This window comes from Onychostoma macrolepis, chromosome 09, assembly GCF_012432095.1.
Source record: "Onychostoma macrolepis isolate SWU-2019 chromosome 09, ASM1243209v1, whole genome shotgun sequence".
In the NCBI taxonomy this organism is placed as follows: Eukaryota; Metazoa; Chordata; class Actinopteri; order Cypriniformes; family Cyprinidae; genus Onychostoma; species Onychostoma macrolepis.
Window position 1 is genome coordinate 27027593 of NC_081163.1, and position 22769 is coordinate 27050361.

The following is a 22769-nucleotide window of genomic DNA, read 5'->3' on the forward strand; positions in this document are numbered from 1 at the left end:
GCAACACAGATAAGCAAGCTGATAACCTCAACATCTGAACCTGTAGACAAAAATCTGTAAATATCATATCTGTACATAATTCCATAGTTCTATATAAAATGTTCTTCCAAGCTGATTAATTCCAAATGAATCCAGTTATTCTGACAAGAAAAAAGCCTTGAACTTAACACTGGCAACAATTTATCAGTCAATGGCTAACAACAGACATTATTATGTCACCTAGCACAAAATGTATTGGCATATGCGCGTGATTTACTCATAGTAAATAGTTGATTTTGAAAATAATTTTGTGGTTTTAATATCTCAGAGCACTTTAGCCAGTTGTAAAGTGACTGCATGTGATGTTTTGTTGCTCAGATGGTGAGGGTGGGCTGAGCGATGCACGCGTTCAGATGGCGATGGTGTGTGTTATCCCCAGACAGACCTCCGCTGGAACATTAGACAGGTGCAGAGAATGAGATGATATGTGTGACTGAACACACATTGTAGTGTGAAAGCTCCCATATGGCAACTGAGATCTTTCCAACCTGTGTGCTTTGTCGTCATTGGCTACACAAAACACTTGCACAAAGGAACATGTTTGCTCTTATTCCTGGGCTCCTCAATGGCTGTGTGCTTGCAGATCTGCAGCTGTGTGTGTGTGTGTGTCTGCAGTAATGTACTGTTGTGGGGTGTGTTGTTGTAAGAGCTGAGCTCAGGGTTTTGAGACTCCACTAGTGCTGAGTACTGGACATACTGGAGCGCTGAGTGTGGGCTGCAGATTACAGATATCACACAATAACCCTGACCTACTGCACAACCTACAGCACTGCCGCTATATACACCACACACACAAACTACAACATCATAACCCTGAGCTACTGCACACCCTACAGCACTGACCTATAATCACAACCCCTCAAAACACTGTATGCAAAAACTACAACACGAATACACTGTACAAATGAGTGCATTAGCATTTTTCGAATTTCTACAAAGCATGTACTGAACCAAACTGAACAACTAGTTGTTAATAACATATTTAAACACACTCTCTTCTGCATGCACGGTGCAAGAAATCACAATGAACTAGGTACAGTTTGACTCAATTAGTGTTGCTAGATCTTGCTATAAAAAGTTCGTACGGCAAATAAGAACAAGCTCATTATAAACTAAATCCAAACTTATCTTGGAAATAAGACACTTACCAAAATATCACAACCTGCACTTGCCAACTTTAATAACTCCATAAACGGGATTGCTTTATGAGCCGAGCCCAAACAACAAGCCCAAAGATGCTAATGTGTTGCCTCCAGATAACACAACATATTTTTGTTTTTTAATTAAAATGAGACACTCATTTAATTGATCAAAGCTGTCTCAGGGAAGTAGAAGTCAAATACTAATAAATTAACATACAAAAAAAGTGGTCACATGACCCACAGGGGTCCATTTTGTTTCTACTTTCAGGCCATGTGCACATGTCACACGACTCCGTATTTTGTCCAATGAAAAGTGCATTTTTTTTAATCAATTTCCATACATATAATTGCCTACAAAAAAATCTTAGTTACCTTCATTGGGAAGTAAAGAAGTATTTTCAAAAACTTTACATAATATTTCATCAAATTACAAAAAATTGCATGTTGCCTCAAGGCTACATTGTACCGTAATGGAATCGCATAAGGCCGTGCAGGCATACTAGGTTAGAATACAAGTATATGATATTTGTAAGGAAAAAGAGTTAGAATTATCTAAATGTGTTAGAGTTTTTGCATGATTTTGTAATGCATTAGCAAGAATAGTAATTCTCATACTATATCTGCACATTAATATATATATAACAGATTTCTTGATTTTTCTGTAGAATTGAATGGCTTCCTCAGCTTTCACAAGCAATGAGGTGTCATTAGTGAAGTAGGAGATTTTGCATGCATGTGCTTGTGTGTGTATGTGCATGCTTGTAAGGATAAAGTGTATATTAGTATAAGGTTATGATGATTTTTCATTTTTTACTTTAAAATAGCACTGATTATAATGTTTTGGTATGATAACAGATATGATAGTTTAGTAATACTTGTGATCCACAATGGTACAATGTTGCCTGAGAGCAACAGCTGAATATGAAATGTTACTTTTTATTAAATATGAGATGTGCAATACATTAAAAAATAGATAAATCTGTTTGTTCAAATGTTTGGTTAAAGAAATTTATGTTTTCAATAAATATATTTATTTTTTCTGCATGAAAATGTCAAATGTTTAAATTTTTCCGTTGTGGTACAATGTTGCCTTGAGGCAACAAACTTTTAAAAAATAAATAAATAAAAAATTACGAAAATGTTTATTGATATTGTTATAGTGTCCAATTTTAAGTAGGAAAAACATCACAAATATATTAATGATATTCCTCATTAATATCATATTCTGTACCGTAGAGGGTTAATAAAAGAGGACATGGCTACACTTCAAGAGCAAGCTCTGCAAAGCAACCTTCCAAACAAAAACAAAACACTGTTGACTGTGATTTAGTTAAAAATCGCAAAGCTTTGCTATGATTACAATGGCGTCAATCATCACAGTTTATAGAGTGAGTTCTGCTCCATACACACATAAAACTGTAATTTAGGGGACTCACTCCTGTATTTAAATACAGTTGTCACTACTGAAATTTTACAGCGTGTACGTTGCCATCGTCATCCCGGGCCAGCCTGACTTGCATGCAAATATACATCACACGCAAGATTTGTCAAGCATGGGGAAAACAAATGAAACATTAAGAAGCCCCAGAAACTTTGACTTTGATTGGTTTCCTCAAGCATGTTGCCAAATAATGTACCTTCAACATACTTTGTCTATGCCAAAACAGTACTTATATATATATATATATGTTTGAGTGGACTTTCAAAAAACAATTTGTTGGCTTGAAAAAAAAACAAAAAAAAAAACATTAAAATATACAATTACAATTTTTGTTTCATTTGATTTACTCAAGTTTTGCATTAAATACAAGGTGATTTTGGTAATCGGGATCTGGCAGCAACAGCACACTTTTCTGATTCGTGGACTGTATGAAATCCTAAACATGCCAACACACCAATGAGAATGCACAACAGTTATGAAGAGTCATAGCAATAGAGCAGAGGTACCAAAGCTGCTGTGAATCTGCTCAACCAAATCCCTGTTTAACTGGCACAAATTTACAGAAATTACTGTTGTTTGGCAAATAAATTATTTTACATACTTATTCCCAACATTTTATTATGCAAGCTTTATGCTACACCTGAAATTAAAAGGGAATATATAGTGATGTTAATATTAATTAGTCATTCCCTAAACTCATTCTCTCAAATGGCATGGTTATGCAGAGGATTTGCAGCTTATACTGTATGAACCGACTGGCACTGTACACAAACTAACACATAAATGCACCACAAGCACAAACATCACAGATACACCCCTTGTTAAAAAAGTAAACTTTAGACCAGTGGCTGCCAACCACATTCCTGATTTTTTGCATGTCTCATTAATTTCCGTACTATTTTTTCCCATACTATAGAAATCAATGGCTACCAGCAACATTGTGGTTACACACATTATTCAAAATATTTTATGTTCAATAGAAGAAAGAAACTCATATGGGTTTGGAACAACTTGAAGGTCAGTAATATGACAGAAATTTTGGGTGAATTCGCAAACTGAATGCAATGTATCCAGACATATAATTGCATGCCAATTACATTTAAATGAAAGTGTATTATAGTTTAAATTTATATTAAATGCAATTATGCAACCAAATGCAAACTTTTTTCAACCCACTTAGATTAACAATTGATTAACTTTATTGTCCCCAAGAGGGAAATTCTTTTCCACAGCACTGCACTTATTTGATACACACAACATAACAAACATAGTACACAAAAAAAATAAATAAATAAATAAAAAAATAAGAATGACCACCTTTAAGATAACCTCAGCGATGTCTGTTGTTGAGATATGTGATGGCTGAAGGAATCAGGCTTCTTCCAAAGCGGGCCCTGCTTCACCTCATAGCCCTATACCTGCGCCCTGAGGGCAGTGGGGCTAAATACTCATTAAGTGGGGGTGTGGAGTCCTTTTCTATTGAAATTGCAATGTGTGTAATAGCTCTGTTATTAAGTTCTATTAGATAAGACTTAAGTATATCTGTATAATTCATAATTACTTTTATTGTGTTTTGTAAAAGGGTCATATAATGCGATTTCAAGTTTTCCTTTCTCTTTGGAGTGTTACAAGCTGTTTGTGCATAGATAATATCCCTGAAGTTGCAAAGACTAAAGTCTCAAAACCAAAGAGATATTCTTTATAAAAGTTAAGACTCGACCATGTCTACGTCACGGTGTGGGGAGATTTGCAAAACACCGCCCAAACGTATACGCAAAGAAAGAAGGCAGAACTATTATTCTCGTTGTAGTGTTGTTGCTGCCGCCGGCGCCATGTCCTGGAGACACTGTGTTTCGTTGTGAAAGCGAAACTACTTTGTTTGGGCTTCCATAAGAGGACACAACTAGAAATCAGTGGTTAAGTTGTATTTACAACACTGTTCCAGAACAGTTCAACGCAAATATTCGAGTGTGTGCAGCACATTTTACGGAGGACTATTTCCTGAACCTGGGAGTAGCCTGCCAGCTATGCTCAAAGACTGTTTCTATAAAGTCGGGCAATTCCAACTTTTCAAGGACAGTCTGGTGCTTCTGACTCACAGCCTGTAAGTACGTTTCTTATTTAAAGAATTTTCCACTGACTGTTCAAACACGAGTTTTGAGCAGTGTCGAGTAGTGCTTGTTGTTTGTCGTTTCTCCGATCACAAATGCAGACATGGTAATGTTTACGCGCCTCGGAGCGGCACGATACAGCACAACGCGTAAAAAGACAGCATATAAGTCATTATAATCAGTAATTATGTCCCCACTAGATGCAACAAATGCCTCGCTTGTAATGGGTTTTATTGTTTTTGTGTCATCACACCGGGACAAGGCATCACAATACGGTAAGGGGCGTAACATTTCCGTCTCACGCTTGAGGTATTCGGCCAATCACAATGCATTGGATAGCTGGCCAATCAGAGCACGCCTCGCTTCTCAGAACGATGAGCTTTGTAAAAATCGGCGCGTTTCAGAAAGGCGGGGCATAGAGGAGCAACAATAATGTACAGTATGTGTAAAATAATGTGTTTTTTGAACCTTAAACCGCATAAACACATTGCATTACACCAAATATACAAAATGTTCTTTTTAGCAACGTCATATGACCCCTTTAAGTATGGTTAAAGAGTACTGCCAAATGTGCTGATAAACATTTATTATAAGCTAAAATTGACCATATTTATTATGTTATTTCTATTGATTTTCTTGTATGTCAAGCATTGAAATATATTTTAATTACATATTTGTAATGATAAAGTTGCAATTTAGTACATTTAAAGTATATTACCTTTAAACGTAATATCAAATAACACAGTTTAGACTTTACATGTGCATTAGTATGTTAGTTAACACTAGTGCTGTCAAACGATTAATCGCATCCAAAATAAAAGTTTTGGTTTACATAATATACGAGCATGTACTGTGTATATTTATTATGTATATACAGTATAGATACAAACACATGCATGTACATATTTAAGAAAAATATGTTGTTTATACATTAAATATATTTATATATAATATAAAATATAATAATATAAATATATAAGCTATATATATATATATATATATATATAATAAATAAACAGTTCACATACATGGCTGCAATTAATCGCGATTAATCATTTGACAGCACTAGTTAACATGAAAATAAGTGTACTTCTCAGAAACACGATAAAAGATAAAGCGTAACTGTTTAAAAAAAACACTTTTATTTTGACATTATTATAAGATACACTTTTTTGAGCGGTGCGGTGCGACAAAATACTACTCATTATAATCAGTGATGCTGTCTACACTGGATGAGGTGCTCTATTTATGATGTGCTGACACAAATTTCAAATGATTTTCAACGGTCGCTTTGTCGTGTCCAGTGTAGACAGACTTTAGCAGTTGCGGCGCGGTGCAGCGCAACACAACAGCTGTCGCGTCCAGTGTAGACACGGTGTAACTGTTAAAAACATGAAATGATGTCATGAAAGTGTGCTACCTTTAAGTACACTTACACTAAGTGGCATTTTAATTTTCTAAAATTACATTATGTATACTTTTAAGATTTGAAGTACACTACAAATGCACGTTCAATACTATTAATAAGTACACTTCTTTTTCACAAGGGTGACATTCAACCTACACTGGAAATACACTGTGATTGCAAATAGAAGACTACTATACACAAGTAGTCTTCTACAACTAACTAATACACAAGTTGCCTACTACAACTCCAAAACCCTACTATAAAATTCAACACATAGTAGTTCACAAAATTCAAAAAGTGGTGTTCAAATGGCCATCTTACACTGAACATTAAAATACGCTACAACCTCTAATGAGCTAATTTCTTCTTCATAAATATCTTTAGGTTGCATAATATGGAGATGCACTTAGTGCTGTGGGCGTGCCACCTTTAAAAACGCTCAACACAAAGAATCACACACACACACACACACATGCCACAAGCAAACACTCCTGCTGGCACTGAGACTGACATATCTCTCTCAAGCTGTGTGTGTGTGTGTGTGTGTGTGTGTGTGTGTGTGTATTAGAGGTCGTGGCAGAGAAACAGTTGTCACTGTGGGGGCAACACATCAGCACACGCCGCCTGCTGCAGTTAACAGCAAACAAACACCGCCAACTCTGAAATGGCCTCATTAGCGCTACAGCAGCGCTGCCGGGTCTCAACTGCTCTCTGAGGTTATATAAAGTAGAGGTATGTTTGTGTGAAAGAGTGTGTTAATGCGTAGACTTTTTTCGCATGTGTGTGTGTGTGTGTGTGTGTGTGTGTGTGTGTTTAACCTGCCGTTAGTCGCACCTGTTCTCCATGTCGGCGCTGCACTTGGGTGACAGAAGCTCAAAGGACTTGGTGAACTTCACCACCTGCAGGAGACATTAAAGTGAGCAGGATTAGAGGGATGCAGCAGGCAGGGGACGGGGAGGAAGAGGATCAGAGCGCACCGGAGATTCAATGTCCTCCAGCAGCTGAACCGAGCAGCGTTCACACTTCAGCAGCGTCTGAGCTCGATGCATGATTTTCCTCACAATCTTCTCCAAATCGGTCTGCTCCTCGAACAAATCGTTCACAACCTCCAGAAGAGCCTACACACATGGACACAAACAGAGAAAGGTCCGAAACACACTTTACAGAAGTATATGCAATGCAAATACAAGTACAATTAATGTGTCAATGCATTCATGTGTTGCATTCACAAATACACATGGCATTTGGTGTGTTTCTGCAAGGGCCCTCAAGCAGGAATTAGAGTAAAGTTTCTTTTTCTATGGCCAGTATCGGGTCAACTGCATGTTCAAATGGACAATTCATCAAATCTGTCATCATGTACTCACCCTAATTTCATTTCAAACATTTCTTTCTTAAATATACAGTCATGGCCAAAAATATTGCAATTCTGTCAGAAAATGCAGCCCTTCTCTCAGAAAATTGTTGCAGTTGCAAATGTTTTGGTACTCACATGTTTATTTATTTTTACAAAAAAAAAAACTGAAGAAAAGTCAAATCTGATACAATTCCACACAGAACCCCAAAAATGCACTGGACAAAATTATTGCCACCCTTAACTTAATATTTGGTAGCACCCTCTTTGGAAAAAATAACTGAAATCAATCGCTTCCTGTAACCATGAATGAGTTTCTTACACCTCTCTACTGGAATTCTGGACCACTCTTCTTTTGCAAACTGCTCCAGGTCATTCAGATTTGAAGGATGCCTTCTCCCAACTGCTGTTTTGAGATCTCTCCACAGGTGTTCTATGGGATTCAGATCTGGACTCATTGCTGGCCATTTCAGAACTCTCCAGTGCTTTGTTTGTAACCATTTCTGAGTGCTTTTTGAAATGTGTTTTGGGTCATTGTCCTGCTTGAAGACCCATGACCTCTGTTGGAGACGCAGCTTTCTGACACTGGCCACTACGTTGCGCCCCAAAATTCTTCAGATTTCATGACACCGTTCACACAGTCAAGGCATCCAGTGCCAGAAGCAGCAAAGCAACCCCAAAGCATCTTTGAACCTCCACCATGTTTGACTGTAGGGACTGTGTTCTTTTCTTTGAAGGCCTCATTTCTTTTTCTGTAAACAGTGCCATGATGTCCTTTACCAAAAGCTCTATTTTTGTCTCATCTGTCCACAGTACATTCTCCCAGAAGGATTGTGGTTTTGTCACATACGTTTTGGAAAACTCCAGTCTTGATCTCCTACCATAGCGTCCCTTTTCATTCAGATGGTGACGGATAGTGCGAGCTGACACTGTTGTACCCTATGTCTGCAGATCAGCTTGAATTTGTTTGGAAGTTAATCGGGGTTCTTTATCCACCATTCGAACAATCCTTTGTTGTAATTTTTCATTAATTTTGCTCTTCCGTCCACGTCCAGGGAGGTTAGCTACAGTACCATGGGCTGTAAACCTCTTGATGATATTGCGCACAGTGGACACAGGAACATTAAGATCTCTGGAGATGGACTTGTAGCCTTGAGATTGTCCATGTTTTTCCACAATTTTTTCTCTCAAATCCACAGACAAGTCTTTACACTTCTTTCTTTTCTCCTTGCTCAGTGTGACACACAACACAAAGGTTGAGTCAACTTTTCTCCATTTTAACTGGTTCCAAGTGTGATTACTATATTGCCCACACCTGTTACTTGCCACACGTGTGTCTAAATACAAATTACAGGAGCATCACGTGCTTGAAAAGCAATTATTTCTTACAATTTTGACAAGGTGCCAATAATTTTGTCCAGTCCATTTTTCAGTCCTGTGTGAAATTTTATCAAGTTTGACTTTTCTTCTCTGTTTTTTTGTGTTGTTGCAGTGCAAACAAAACAATAAGCACGTGAATACCAAAACATTTGCAATTGGAACAATTTTCTGAGAGAAGTGTTGCATTTTCTGACAGAATTACAAGGGTGCCGATATTTTTGGCCATGGTTGTACATGTTTTTCCCCCATGCAGCTGTAATTAATGGAGATAGAAGTTTTCAAACTTCATAAAGGACTTAAAAGCACTTAAAGGCTTGCAGCAAAAGGTATTTTTCTATCGATTGTAGCAGTAGTAATTAATTAAATGATGAGCAAATTATGGAAAAGAGCAGTATAAATGGGCAAACCCTTAAAAACGCAGTGTGCTTAATTGTACTGAATGTGCACTTGTAGTGTACTTAAAAAAAAAATTAAGTACATTAAAAAATTATATAATATTAATGAAATAAGAGGTTTTTAACTTTTAAAAAGTGCACTTTGCAATAATGTCAAAAGTTTTATTTTTTTTTAAATCATTATCTTTTAATAATCTTTTGTCATGCTTTAAAGTACACTTATTTCGATGTGTTGACTAACATACTAAAGCACATGTAAAGTACTTTATTATTATTTAACTGTAGTGTCTTGATATTACATTTCAATGTTAAAATTGTATTAGTGTATTATGTTGTATTCTGTTTTAAATCTACCAAATATATATAACACCGAAACAGCTCGCTGTGAACAGAGCTGTTTTTGACAAGGTAAAACGCTTGTTGTTTTACCCAACCATTGAGGAATTTTTACCAAAGTATGTTGGGGACATTTCATTAATAAATTGATTAATTCAAAGATTAATAAATACTGTTAGTGTTACTTAATGCATTAAATATAGTTAACAACTGGAACCTTATTGTAAAGTGTTACCTTTTAATTCAAGTGTCTGAAAACATTACATTCAGTAAACACCTAAGTATTTCATTTTAAATATATTATTTATATATTATATAATAAATATATTATTTCCATAATAAATGCTCTTTTTGAAAGTATGCTAAAGTGTACAAGGGTATGTCCCGATGTGCACTGTTGAAGAGCCGATTCAGGAATCTGGTTTGCAGTGGAAGACTGATGTGGTGTGATGAAGTCTCAGCAAAATATGCCAGATTGTAGTAAGCTGAAGCACACTACAAAAGCTAGTACTCAGAACCGCCATGCAAGATGGGTAATCGCACTGTGTAAGATGAATTCAGCCTTAATTTCCTGGATGTCTTTGCACTGTTATGCCTGATTTGCATAATTCCTTTAGTGAACTGGCGGCTAAAACATCAAGTGTGTGCAAATGGCCAACTCTATCAGCAGGCACCATTCATTCTTAGTAAACTCCCTCTACTATGAATTATGATAATGGCTTGATGTCAACAGTGGTTCTTCAAGTTCACCCATGATAACAGAGCAAGTATCATTAAAATCACTCCCAGCAAACAGTGCATACACTGAATGATCACTTGAGGTCCCTCACTTTCTGCTTTCATCTTTTTCATTCTCTCTCTCTACATCATTCTTGTTTTCTGGCATTATGTTCTTCTGTGATCGATATCTAAAATGTGTTGATGACGCTGTAAAGACGCCAATACTCAGATTTATGCTTCCCCAGCCACACACATCTCTTCTTGATTCAAAACCTCTCGATGCAGGAATAGAGTGTGTAGGAAGCAAAAGATCAATAGACAGATACACACGTACTACGTAATAAACACCCACATGACATTCATAGTGCACACACGCGTGCAGCGCAGTCTTGTTACAGTAGGAGGGGTGCAGAGATATAATACGGTTTTAATGAAGAGCTGAAGTTCTTACCCTGCTCCTGTCGTACTCTTTCCTGGAGGCAGCGAACAGCTGGGCGTTTGATATGGCGATGCCACAGAACGGCAGGTACATCTGCAACACCTGCACAGACACAACAGTGTTTAGAAGTGTAGAGTCAATGCGAGACTAAGGAGTCTTGGATAAACAGTCTATCCAAAACCCAAAGTGGTTTTAGCCTTGCAAAGTACTGTACCAGTGGTTACAGCTAAATTACATTACTAACCCTAAGCCTAATCCTCAAGAGCAAATTTGTAATTAACATACTTTGAATGATTTAAATTGATATGTGAGTCCATTCTAGTAGTTTCACTCATGTTTTAGTGTATTTTAATAAATCTAATTACAAAATCAACTGATTAAAAATGTAATCAAATGAACTGCATTATATGCCCATTAATTAATCAAATTAATCAGCATTAATGACATAAAGAACTACTAGAATTTGCAGAGAAAAGCCTAGAAATGAAGATAATTCAAAGTCTACAAACACACTGAAAAAAGTGAAATGACTGCGTCATTTTGACTCATGTCTATAGAAAATATATTATTAAGTATGGAATTTATGATAAATATAATAATATCTTTATAATATCTTTTTTACTTTGTATGATTGTTTTTGTCTTTGGGAAAAGAGCTATTTTTACGGTGGCCGAGAGAGCTCAACGCGCTGCAAATAGAAAGAAAACCTGCAAATTAAGAAAACAACTTCGTAAATTTTTCAACACACGCGCTGCAAATGCTCACAACACAACCAAATTAGAACTGAAACAATTCCTCCAGTAACTCGAATACAAAAAATCATTGAGGCAAATTATGTGCTTCGAAGAATCGTTTAGTTCATTTATAGGGATGAACTAAGCACAGCAGTGTTCAGATTTCACTCTCATCACCGCGCCGCGTGACGCTCCGTTCAATATTCTTCTCTTTCAATGTGCATTCTGCTCAGTTACCGCTCATGCTCAGCGGAAAAGCTAAGTCCGCTCAAATAACGCGCCGATAAGAAATTTCTATGTAGTATACTTGTTCCTGTTTGCAGTAGCGTTACTGTGCTGTGGCATGCTGTAGTACAGCTGTACTGGGCAATGCTGGTAAAATCTCCTTAAACTGATCTGCTTCCCGCTACGCTCTGCTCACATGCGCTGATAATAGCTTTGGCAGGGTTTTTATATTTTTATACGTTTACTTGATATTTCTTTACACAGAATCATCATTTCTATTCATTTCCCACTGATTTACGCGATCTGAAGAGCATTAACTCTTATTACGCGATCATATCTCTGTATGAATGAATGGCAGAGACACGCGTTTTCCTTAACCACACACACACACACTGAAGCACGCGCGACGCTAATTTGAAATTTGAAATTGATTTTTATATTTTTATATATTTGTATTTGCATTTTGAATGTAATATGGCAATTAAATGCACTAAATGGGTTTAGTTTTCAGTTATTAATATATGCAATTTCAGCAATAAAAATGTAAATTTTTCTAAAAAGGAAATAAATTACTTGTTCATTAAGAGACCTGTCTTATTTTCTCTTGTATATTTAGTATTGCTCTTTAATAAAGAAAAAGTTCTTATCCGATTACTCCATAGAAAAGTCGGTAGAATACTCGATTACTAAAATATTCACAACACAACCAAACAAAGAAATGCGCTGCAAATCAAATTCTTTATTTGGTTGTGTTGTGAGCATTTGCAGTGCGTTTATTTATTTGTGTGTGTTGTGAGCATTTGTACCACCTGCTGTCAAATTGATGAAGATGTTTTCTTGATTGGCTGGTGCTTTTTCTATTTGCATGTGTTTTCTGAAGTTGCAGCGCATTGAGCTCTCTCGGCCACCATATATTTTTGATTAATATAAAATGTTATAATATTAATTGTTTTTATATACTGTATATAAGTTGGTCCAAAGTATTTTTTATTTTTTTCAGGGCATTATTATTTGGACGAAAATATATATTCTTCAGGTTTGTCAAAACACTATGCCCATTTGCCATTGGTCAATCAATCCTGAATCCAACTTACACCATTGTTAATCTGCCATTTTGGATAAATCAAACTACAAATGTCTAATTATATATATATATATATATATATATATATATATATAATTAGTAAAATTTTACAAATGAACAACACAACGCCCAAGTATCTGACTAGCTTCCTGCCTGTTCTCCTTATCATCTCATGAGACCCATGAAGCTGGGAGGAGAGCATCTGGCCACCCTTTTGAAGAACAGAATCTTCAATGTTGTTCCTGACCGGTTTACCATAAATAAAGTCGAATAAACAGACAGTACAAAGCACGTTGGATCTGGACATGCTCCAGCACAGACCCTCCCTGAATCTCCTGACTGCTTTTGACCATAATTCAATGATGGTATCAACAAGAAAAGACAGATATACGTTGACCAGACCTCAACAAACCTACACCACAGACATCCTCATGATCTCATAACAACTCCCTTTTCTTCACTGCATTCCAAGAGAATGCGCGCCTCTTTTCTCTTACAACAAAAGAGGCACCCAAACTTTTATGGACTTTGCCAAAAGGACAATCAAGAAAAGACTGCTGCTATTAAAGCAATATACTCAAGAGACAATATATATATATGAATGTGGTATTTTATGTTTTGTTTATCTTGGTGTGGTTATTAGAACTTAGGATATTTTAATCTATGACTTAACCCGTTTAGTAGGTAAAATTATAGGTATTCGATATGACAAATACCTCATGTTTGATGTCTTATATATATCTATATATATGCTTGGTGTTTTATGTTATGCATGGTGTGTTTTAGTTTGATCTTTGCCTTATAACTGTCTTTTTGAATAGATAGCTGTGTGTAGTATTGGGTTAAAGCTTATCTCAAATGCCGGAAGTTGAAATAACTTTACATGTCGATTTTCAGTCTCGTATGAACGACGAATACTTTTATAAGAAGTTATTAAGAAATGTGCCTCACATGATGGATGAAACATTAAGATAATGTATGCACGAAGAGAAGCCGTGCTGGGCGGGGCTCCTCCCTACAGAGACAATGTGATTGGATCAGACAGTGTAGGATGGACTCACATCAGTCCGATAAAAACAGACACCCAGCTTTGGAAAAGCTGCGGAAGAAAAACTGAGCTGGAAAACTTGGCTGCTTGGAAACTTTGGTCTCGCCTCACCCGCCTACAGACTTAACACCTAGCTGATCATCTCAAAGGACATCTCAAAGGACACTCTGTCCACGTCTGACCAAAGTAACTTGCAAAGCCTGCAGCGTAAGAACTTCAAAGCCTTGCCATTCGCGCTGCCAGGAAGCCATCCAATCGTAGAGAGGATTCCCCGAGTGACATCACGCGACAACGACACATCAGCGCGAAAGTCCGGGATTTCCCTCACGCAACCATCCAGAGAGAAGAACAGCCTTCAACTCAACTCAAAGCAAGTAAACAAACAAACAATCTCTATTTGCTGAGCTGACTTGAATGAATCTTTAAAAGATAACGATAGTCGAGTCTTCTGTTTGTGATGTCGTCAGGTCGTCTTTATTCTCAGGAAAGAGAATAGCCTTAAACTTTCTTAAAACTGCTTTCATCTTGCCAGAACGTGTGTATGTGTGTGTATGTGTTTTGTTAGTATTGTATCCTAGAATAGTAAATAAACTCTCGATTCATTTTTAATGAATGGTCTGGTGCCGTGATTTTCAAATCTTAAATTATTTGCCAAAGATCGTGTTACCTGTTGCTCAAAATTTCCCAACCAATTCTGTATTATTATCGTGGCCACGAGATAAACAGGATTGCTAAAATATACTGGTTTAATGCTTGCTGGCTCGAGTCGTTAAGAAAGTATAAATTATACGTTTTAATTAATACCAATTAATCAGATCCAGCGAATCTCTATGATTCGATTTCCTAAAGCTAAAATTCAAAATAAAAGCTTAAATGAAGAGCTAATTCTATTACACACTTCACTTTTAAATGGAAAAGGGTGATTGAAAGAGGAAAACTGAATGAAGAGTATTTTCTGAATATTTTCTATGTCCCTTCACCAATCACTTACAGAGAACTTTCTGTATTTTCAGATTTTCAAAAAACTTCATTCTGTATGATTTAGGCTATAATCTTGTTTCCTCATGGGGACCAAAAAATGTCCCATTAAGGACAAGGATTTCAGATATTGCAATCTTTGTGGGGACATTATGTCCCTATAACGTAAGTTTTACCAGGACCACACATAAGGCACTTTCGCACCGGAGGAACCTTTTCATAGCTCCTAGAACTATTGGCAGAAGTTCCCTCTTTTTGTCATGTTTGCACCGCAGGAATGGTTTTAGTTGTAGGAACTCCATTTGGAATAACTAAATTAGCTCCTACTTCAGAGCAGGGTTTAAAACAGTTCTTTAGGAACTACCAGTGATATAAGTGTACGCTGACTGGCTAAACGCATATGTAACACCGGCTACCCAGCAGTTTTAAAAAGCCATGTAAAAATATATTTACTCCCCAATCATGGAAAACAGTGATAATGGCATTTACCTGTTGTCTGCAGTGTTGTGTTCTTTTCTCAGCCTTGATGATAAAACTGCAAGTTGTCATAGGAGATTTAGTCTGATTTTGATGCTCTTTTAAATCGCATAAATTTTGCATTTACATAACATCTCCGTTATCAAAAAACTAGTACTAACAGTATAAAAGTTATTCTTACTTATAAAGTATAAAAGATTTCACAGGAAAAACCTTTTACTTTTACAGACCTTTTACCTGCTACAAAAGCATAAATTAACAAACAAATCATAGAAGGCATATTAACAATTTAGAAGCCTTGTTGTATCAGATATGATATAGTAGGCTTTACAGGGATAATGCTAATAAATCCTCATTTGCTTGTTCTGTTCCATATGCATGAATGTGTTCATTATTTTGTCCAGCCTGTTAAATACCCAGCCTCAATGTGAGGATGTGTGTACTGTATATGGTTTTATGCTATTTAACTGTATGAGGCTGTCTTGTGTGTCTCAGTAACTCTGCTGAGTATATTTTCTTCAATATCTCATAAACTGAACCTAATTGCAGTCTACGAAGAAGTGTGACAGAGACAGCAGAACTTGACTGCCCTGAATGCATTTGCTGATTCCTCATTCACAGCTGTGTTTTAAAGGTCTGAGATCTCCTCTAGCATTCCCAGAATGCCAAACACACACTCAGACTGCTGTCAGAATTACAAAAACACACTCACATTCCTCTTTTGGCGAGCCAGAGAGCCTCTCTGAGAGAAATGAGTGTAGTCATAATGTTGAGAATAAACAGGTTCATATTAAAATTCTGCCAGGAACCGCATCAAAACCTGCCTCAGGACAAGCCAGTATGACACCACAGAGAGGCCTGTGTGAATCTGTCAGTCCTCAAGTCACAGAGAGAGCAGGTAAACGGGGTCCTGGAGTAATTGGATTCTGTCTGACTGCCCATTAGTCTGGGTTGCATGGGAGACTGGTGCATCGAGCCTGTTTACCGCATTTAATAAAGAGCGGATGTGACCTGAACCTGTGGGAGCGATCAACAGATTCTCACAGCACACTCTCTGCTCATTTAAACCGTTAAGCTAATGAAACGAGAGAATTGAGCTCCTTCACATGGAAACACAACAACTTTCTACAGAGTATCACCCAACTATTTCAAGACGACTTCATTCCACTGTGGGCCTCCTAAGCAAAGTTTTGTAGCAGGTGCTTTTCTCAAACTTCATCACTGTAATTTTTTTCCTGTAGTCCATTTATGTTTCTGCGCCATGTGTAGTTTCTCATGATCATTCTGCACCCACTATACCTTCAAGAGTTCTGTTAATGACCTTTGATATCATTGGCTAAGTAGTTTTTAAATACCCAAGCCTTCAATAACAATGAGTATGAGTCCCTCAGTTGCCCTCAGTGTGAAAAGATGGATCTCAAAATCCATCCAAAAAAGGGTTCAAATATGCAGAAGATGCTGGAAAACCAAAGAATGTGCAGCAGCTGGAGGATTTTTCTGAAGAACAGCAGGCAGAACTGCTCAGGACTAGGGATGCAACGATTATAGATTTTGTTGGTACGATTATAGTCTGAGGAATAATCACGGTTTCACGATTAGTTTATTACGATTAGTATGCATTTATTCATTTCACAACATAAAATCACATAAACACTCTTTAGATATTAAAGCGTTATTTATTGCTGCCTTTTGAAACAGAAATAACACAGTAACCAATAATACAGCACAAAATAATAATACTAAAGAAAAAAAAAGTCCATCTCTCCTATTTGAATTAAAAAAGGTGACCTCTGCTCTGTAAACATCCATGTCAGTATTTCCCTTTTGAAAATAACAGATGTATTTGGTGTTTTAATTTCATTCTTTCTACATTTCTTTTGGACCTGAGGTACAGAACTTGGAAAGATGGTGAAAAATAAATTGACTTATGAATAATACTATAACAGGGATGATAAATCACAATATTAATGAAGTATTATTAATATATGACTAATATTAACTTTATTTATCCCACAGAGGACACTGTTACTAATGAGGGGAATAAACTAAACTATTATTGTAATCAACTGTCATCCATACTTATTCATTTTAATAATCTTTATTCATCTGATTTTACATAAGGCCTGAGAAAATCATGTCTATTATTTTGGTTTGTGAGATCGAGATCGAGCTGCCCACAAACATTTAGGAGGACAGAAACCTGTTGTCAACGCTGCCCAGCGACTTTAATTAATAAAATAGCTTGTAGATACTGGATCGCTACATTATATCAATCAGCAAAGACGGGGGTAAAATGACTGTTTAAATAACTAAACTCAAATCTTCATTGTTTAAAGTGATGCGTAGATGCAGGTTGGCTAATTCACATGCTCTCTCTCTCTCTCTCTCTCTCTCTCTCTCTCTCACGCACTATTTCATCTCTGAAGCGGGCAGAATGTTCGAGCTAACGAACGTCGCATCAGGTGGTCCTTGCCTTCACGTCGTGCATTAAAATCGTTTATTGCACAGCGAGAACAGGTTGGCTAGCTGTGCATTATCCCTTATGTATTCGCTCTTTAACAGCGATTTTTACGGCAATATTGATGTACCCAAAATGGTCCCACACTATCGAAATTCAGTCATTTCTCTGGTGGAAATAAAGGATCGCTGTTTGGTTCCTCTGTCATAGTTATCTAGTAGCCTCCGTGTCTCTGATAAGCACTAGGCTTGGGCGGTATCCAAATTTTGATACCGTCAAACCTCCTCCCTATTTTACCTCGGTATACGGTATTACCGTGAATAATAAAAAAATTATGACATAAGGCTCAGACAGTGTCACCAAACTGTTGGCTTGTGCCTAAACCGTTCAGAAACTGAATACCAAACACTAATACTGAAACAATAACAAAATAACATGCACAACAATATTAACAACTTTTATTAGCAACAAACAGCAGTTTAGAAAAAAGTGCTAATACAACAGTCAAACAGAATTAAATTAACATAAACATCCAGAACAGTTTTTGCGCAGAGACGCGCACACAAATCAATTAAATTAAATCACACCGCCTGAACAACTTTTAATAACAAAGAGCAGCTTATAAAAAAAGTGCAAATAGACCCACAACAGTCAACCAGAGTTGAATTAACATGAACATCCATATTATAAAAAGTATTGCAAAGTAGCTGTCGGTGGACCAAGATGTTGTTGGTCCTGTATCGGGAGGCGTTGAAACTGTTGCACTGAGTGAACTCGGGTCCATCCTCGCCGCAGTGAGTGGATGGTGGTTTCGTATATGCGACCTTAGGTTCGAGGTATTTCCATCTCTTGCGGTAACTTTTTTGTTGCACAATTTGCAAATTGCCTCGTCCGTATATACCGCCTCTCCCTTCTCGTTCGGTCGAAACCCGAAATACTGCCAAACTGCAGAAGTTGTGTTCTTTTTCGAGACCAGGTCACTTGGTGCGCGACTCGCCATCTTTCCCCCTCTCTCTCTTTCTCCTCCACGCTGTCACGTGATGACAACCAAGCATACGCATTTGTAGACATTAAATAAATTATATTTAATATTTAATCCTCGTCTCCTATATAAGTGCATTGTTTTTTATGACGGTATAACGGTATTGAAACTGATACCGTTGCTATTTTTAGATCCCGCGGTATACCATATTACCGTATTACCGCCCAAGCCTAATAAGCACGGCATTTTAAGCTGGTGCACCACTAGTGTAACTTTGTTTTCGTTTTGCTCATGTTTCAACAGTTCCATTCCATACAACAGAAACACTCGGTGTAGCGGAGTCTTTACGATTAATTAACCGTGATGTTTTAAAGCGCGGTTAATCGTAAAACCGGTAAATCACTGCATCCCTACTCAGGACCAACAAGGGACTCATGAACAACTATCACAACACAGAAAAACAGTCGTGGATCATCCAGGAAACAACACAGATTATTAAGATTTCGATTATTTGAACGGGGTCATTTTTATAAATTCAGTTATTATTTTGTCTTGTGGAGAATATATAAACATCTGTTATGTGAAATAGTTTACTCAGGACCGTATTAAATAAACAATAACATGCAATTTTCATGATCCCTCATTTATTAACATTATGCATATTCTGCAAGGGGCATGTAAATTTATGAGCACAACTGTAATTGTGGCCATATAATGTATGTTAATGAGTTCATGGTTGTGACATGAAAACATTTTTACAGTCTAGGTGAACTGGGAAGGAGTTTTTGATCCAGTTTTCCTGAAATGTCCTTTTTAAATGGACCTATAATTAATTTCGTGGACCTGTGTTTGGCCCGTCTCAGCCCTGTGCCTGAGCTGAGGACTAAAGATTCAGGATTACAGGTAAGCACAAACTGAGCAGTCAGTCACCACCTCAGGGCTCTTGTGGCCTATTTTCAACAAAGAACCATAAATCTCAGACACACACAGACATACACAACAGACAACCTTCTCGCTAGCAATAAACATCTGCCTATGAGCAATAATTTAACAAGTGTCTCAAGTTTGACATCTTGCTCTTTCTTGCTTTGAGTTTCATACTTCACTTGGAAAAACATCACATTACGGAAGTAAAATGGGCTGTGAATGTTATTTCATGTTGACTTTTCAACTAACTGGAATAATCTAAATGAGCTAAAGTGATTTAAACACACACATTATAAATGCATTGTAACACACACATGCAGATCTCTGAACAGCTCTATGTGCTTTACTCCACAGGCAGCGGGCCTACATATCATTATTTCAACAAGACTACAGAACCAGTGAACTCCTGCTGCTGTGCATTTAAAAAGGTCAGTCAATCTGGTCAGCGCGCTGAACTACACTGGAAAAAGCACTGAATGATTAACAAAAAAAAAAAAAAATGAAAGAATAATTGATGTTGCAGAAACTCATTTCATAGTTTCCTAGAATGTGGTTTTAAAATGCTTTACTCCACAGGCAGCAAGCCTACATATCACACAATGGTACAGTGGTAATGCTCTGAATTGCCATGTACGTACTAGGGCTGGGTAAAAATATCAATATCTCGATATTAATCGATTCTCATTTTTATGGAACGATATCGATTCTTAAATCCCAAGAATCGATTAGTCTAGCTTGTTTTCAGTTAATGGGCGGAACATTGAAGGGCACCTCCCATCCAATTTACCGCTATAAGCATTGTGCTTTGGTACTTTTAATATGAAACAAAGATTCACAGATTTCAAATTATGTCCATTATATTGCAGTATTCAAACAATAAATGCCGTTTTGGCGCTGTTTAATGTGGAGTGATAGATTGCTGTAGCGCCTCAGTTCAACAGACACGGTAGCGGGAGGCGCAGGCGAACTGATCATCTCCTCCGCTTTAATACCAGTTTCAGCACAAAATAAACATGACTAAACATCCGAAGGCAAGTTAAAAGAAATAATACAACTTTACAATCCGTATCCTGTCTCATGTAATCGCTCAATCAGTATTTCAACCGCACAAAGACGTCAATATAACAGCTTGTAACTGTAAACAATGTCATGTAACGTCACATTTACCTCAGAAAAACATACTTGGTGACCATAAACTGTAGAGAGGGACATTTTGCTAAATATATGCACCATATAACACATTCATTATAAATGTTACTGTTCTTCATTGTTTATATAGGTTTTTTTGACAGTTGAAATATTATTATGTAATTGTAACTTTATTATTTTAAAAACTTCATTAACTGTAATTTTAAAAAAAATCACATTTTAACCTTCAGTATTATAGTAATGTGGTACCAACTGACTGTCATGTATATTTTACAGCATTAGTTGAAAGATTTTTTATTTCCTTGAGAAAATTTGGCATGTACTGTACCTGATATATATCCAAAATAATCGATATTGAATTTAATCGAATCGAATCGCAAGCTTGTGAATGAGAATCGAATCGAATCGAATCGTGAAATTTGTGTCAAAACCCAGCCCTAGTACATACCATGATAAATTAATTAAAGCATGCAAATACCAGGGCTTTTCGGATATGTAGCATGATAATGTTACATAAAATTCCTATTTTAATTTTTGTTTCTAAAGTATGGTAAATACTGGTAAAATGTACCAATCATCACATTTAAAATATACACTTTTTGATATATCATAAAAATAACATCTAGCCCATCTGAATTATATTAGGCCATCCATCTCATAGTAGCCTAGCATAATTTCATTATCTGTAGAAGTGAAATCTTATTGTAGTCTTCAAATCTGGGCACTGTCTTACATTTTAAAATCACTTACAGAAGAAGTTTGTTCCCATCAGGCTAACATGACTGTCACGACCATAGACTGCAAAAAAGATGGACGACGCGTCTCCGCTTCCTTTCACTATAGAAAAGTGAAGCGAATACATCTCAGTATGGCCGCTGCCATCTTGAGTAAATGACGTCATTTGGAGCCCGAGTTTGCACAGTAGAGATTCGTTTGGAGCCCGAGTCTGCGCAGTAGAGTCGTGAGGTGGAGCCGTGGAATCAAACTCCCGCCCAAACTCCCACAGACCCAATCAACCATAACGAAACGCCCCGTTTTTATAGCAACAAATTACTAGCTAAAATCAAATGTATCACAAAAACGAACAATTGAACATATATCAGCTTGATAACAACTACCTTAAATGACCAAAACCATATTTCGGAAAATTGTATTGGAAGTGTAATTTATTTTTTTATTTTGACTGAAGTCCCATTCGTTTACATGGAAAGGGCGGGGTTTATTACCTGTACTGCAGCCAGCCACCAGGGGGCGATCAAAGAGCCCGCAGCTTCACTTTTAAGGACGAGTGAGACACACCCGGTCACGACTCATGCTGCTGTAAGCTTTTCTTTTCTTTTTATTTTGTTTTCACTCTCGATCTTCTAACACACATTACATTACGTATTTCTTGGCACACTCGTTTTATGTGTATTTGGCGCCACCTATTGTTGTGGGTGTATTATGGACATGTCAAAGTCTAGACCCTGAATATAAGACCACCGTGTTTTTTCAGCTGTAGTTGAAAGAAAAAGAAAAAAACATCGTCTTATAATCGGGTCAATACTGTATAATATTAATGAATAAAAGGTCTCTTAAGTGTCCTTAAAGTTAGACACTTTCATAACACACTTAAGTACAAAAAAAAAAAAGTGCACTTTCTAATAATATACAATGAAAATGTTTACTTTTAAGTACATTTTATATTATAATATTTTAATCTTTTGTCGTGCATTAAAGAAATACACATTTTGATGTTCTGACCTAAAGCACGTTGTGTGCTCAATATGTTAAATGTATTAAAATGAACATCATCATTACAAATGTGAAATTACAAATATATTTAAATATATGAAAAACAAGTTTAAACTGAAATGACATTATAAAATATTAGTTTACCGTCATTTTTTGACAGCACACTCAACAGTACCTATCTCAAAGACAAAAAAATGTAATATGAAAT

General features: G+C 36.7%; 1 protein-coding gene across 4 annotated transcripts in view; it reads right to left on the reverse strand.

Annotated features, from left to right (window-relative positions):
* Positions 1–22769, reverse strand: part of pde11a (phosphodiesterase 11a) — a 98301-nt gene that overhangs the window by 42954 nt on the left and 32578 nt on the right. For all 4 annotated transcript variants that reach the window (XR_009272836.1, XR_009272835.1, XM_058787360.1 and 1 more), the window contains 3 exons: positions 10778–10867; positions 7119–7259; positions 6976–7040 (listed from right to left, as the gene is read on the reverse strand). Coding sequence is in view for 2 of the 4 variants with exons in the window: in XM_058787360.1 (XP_058643343.1) it covers positions 6976–7040; positions 7119–7259; positions 10778–10867 (296 nt within the window). In the remaining 2 variants the exon portion in view is untranslated. The remainder of the gene's footprint in view (positions 1–6975; positions 7041–7118; positions 7260–10777; positions 10868–22769) is intronic.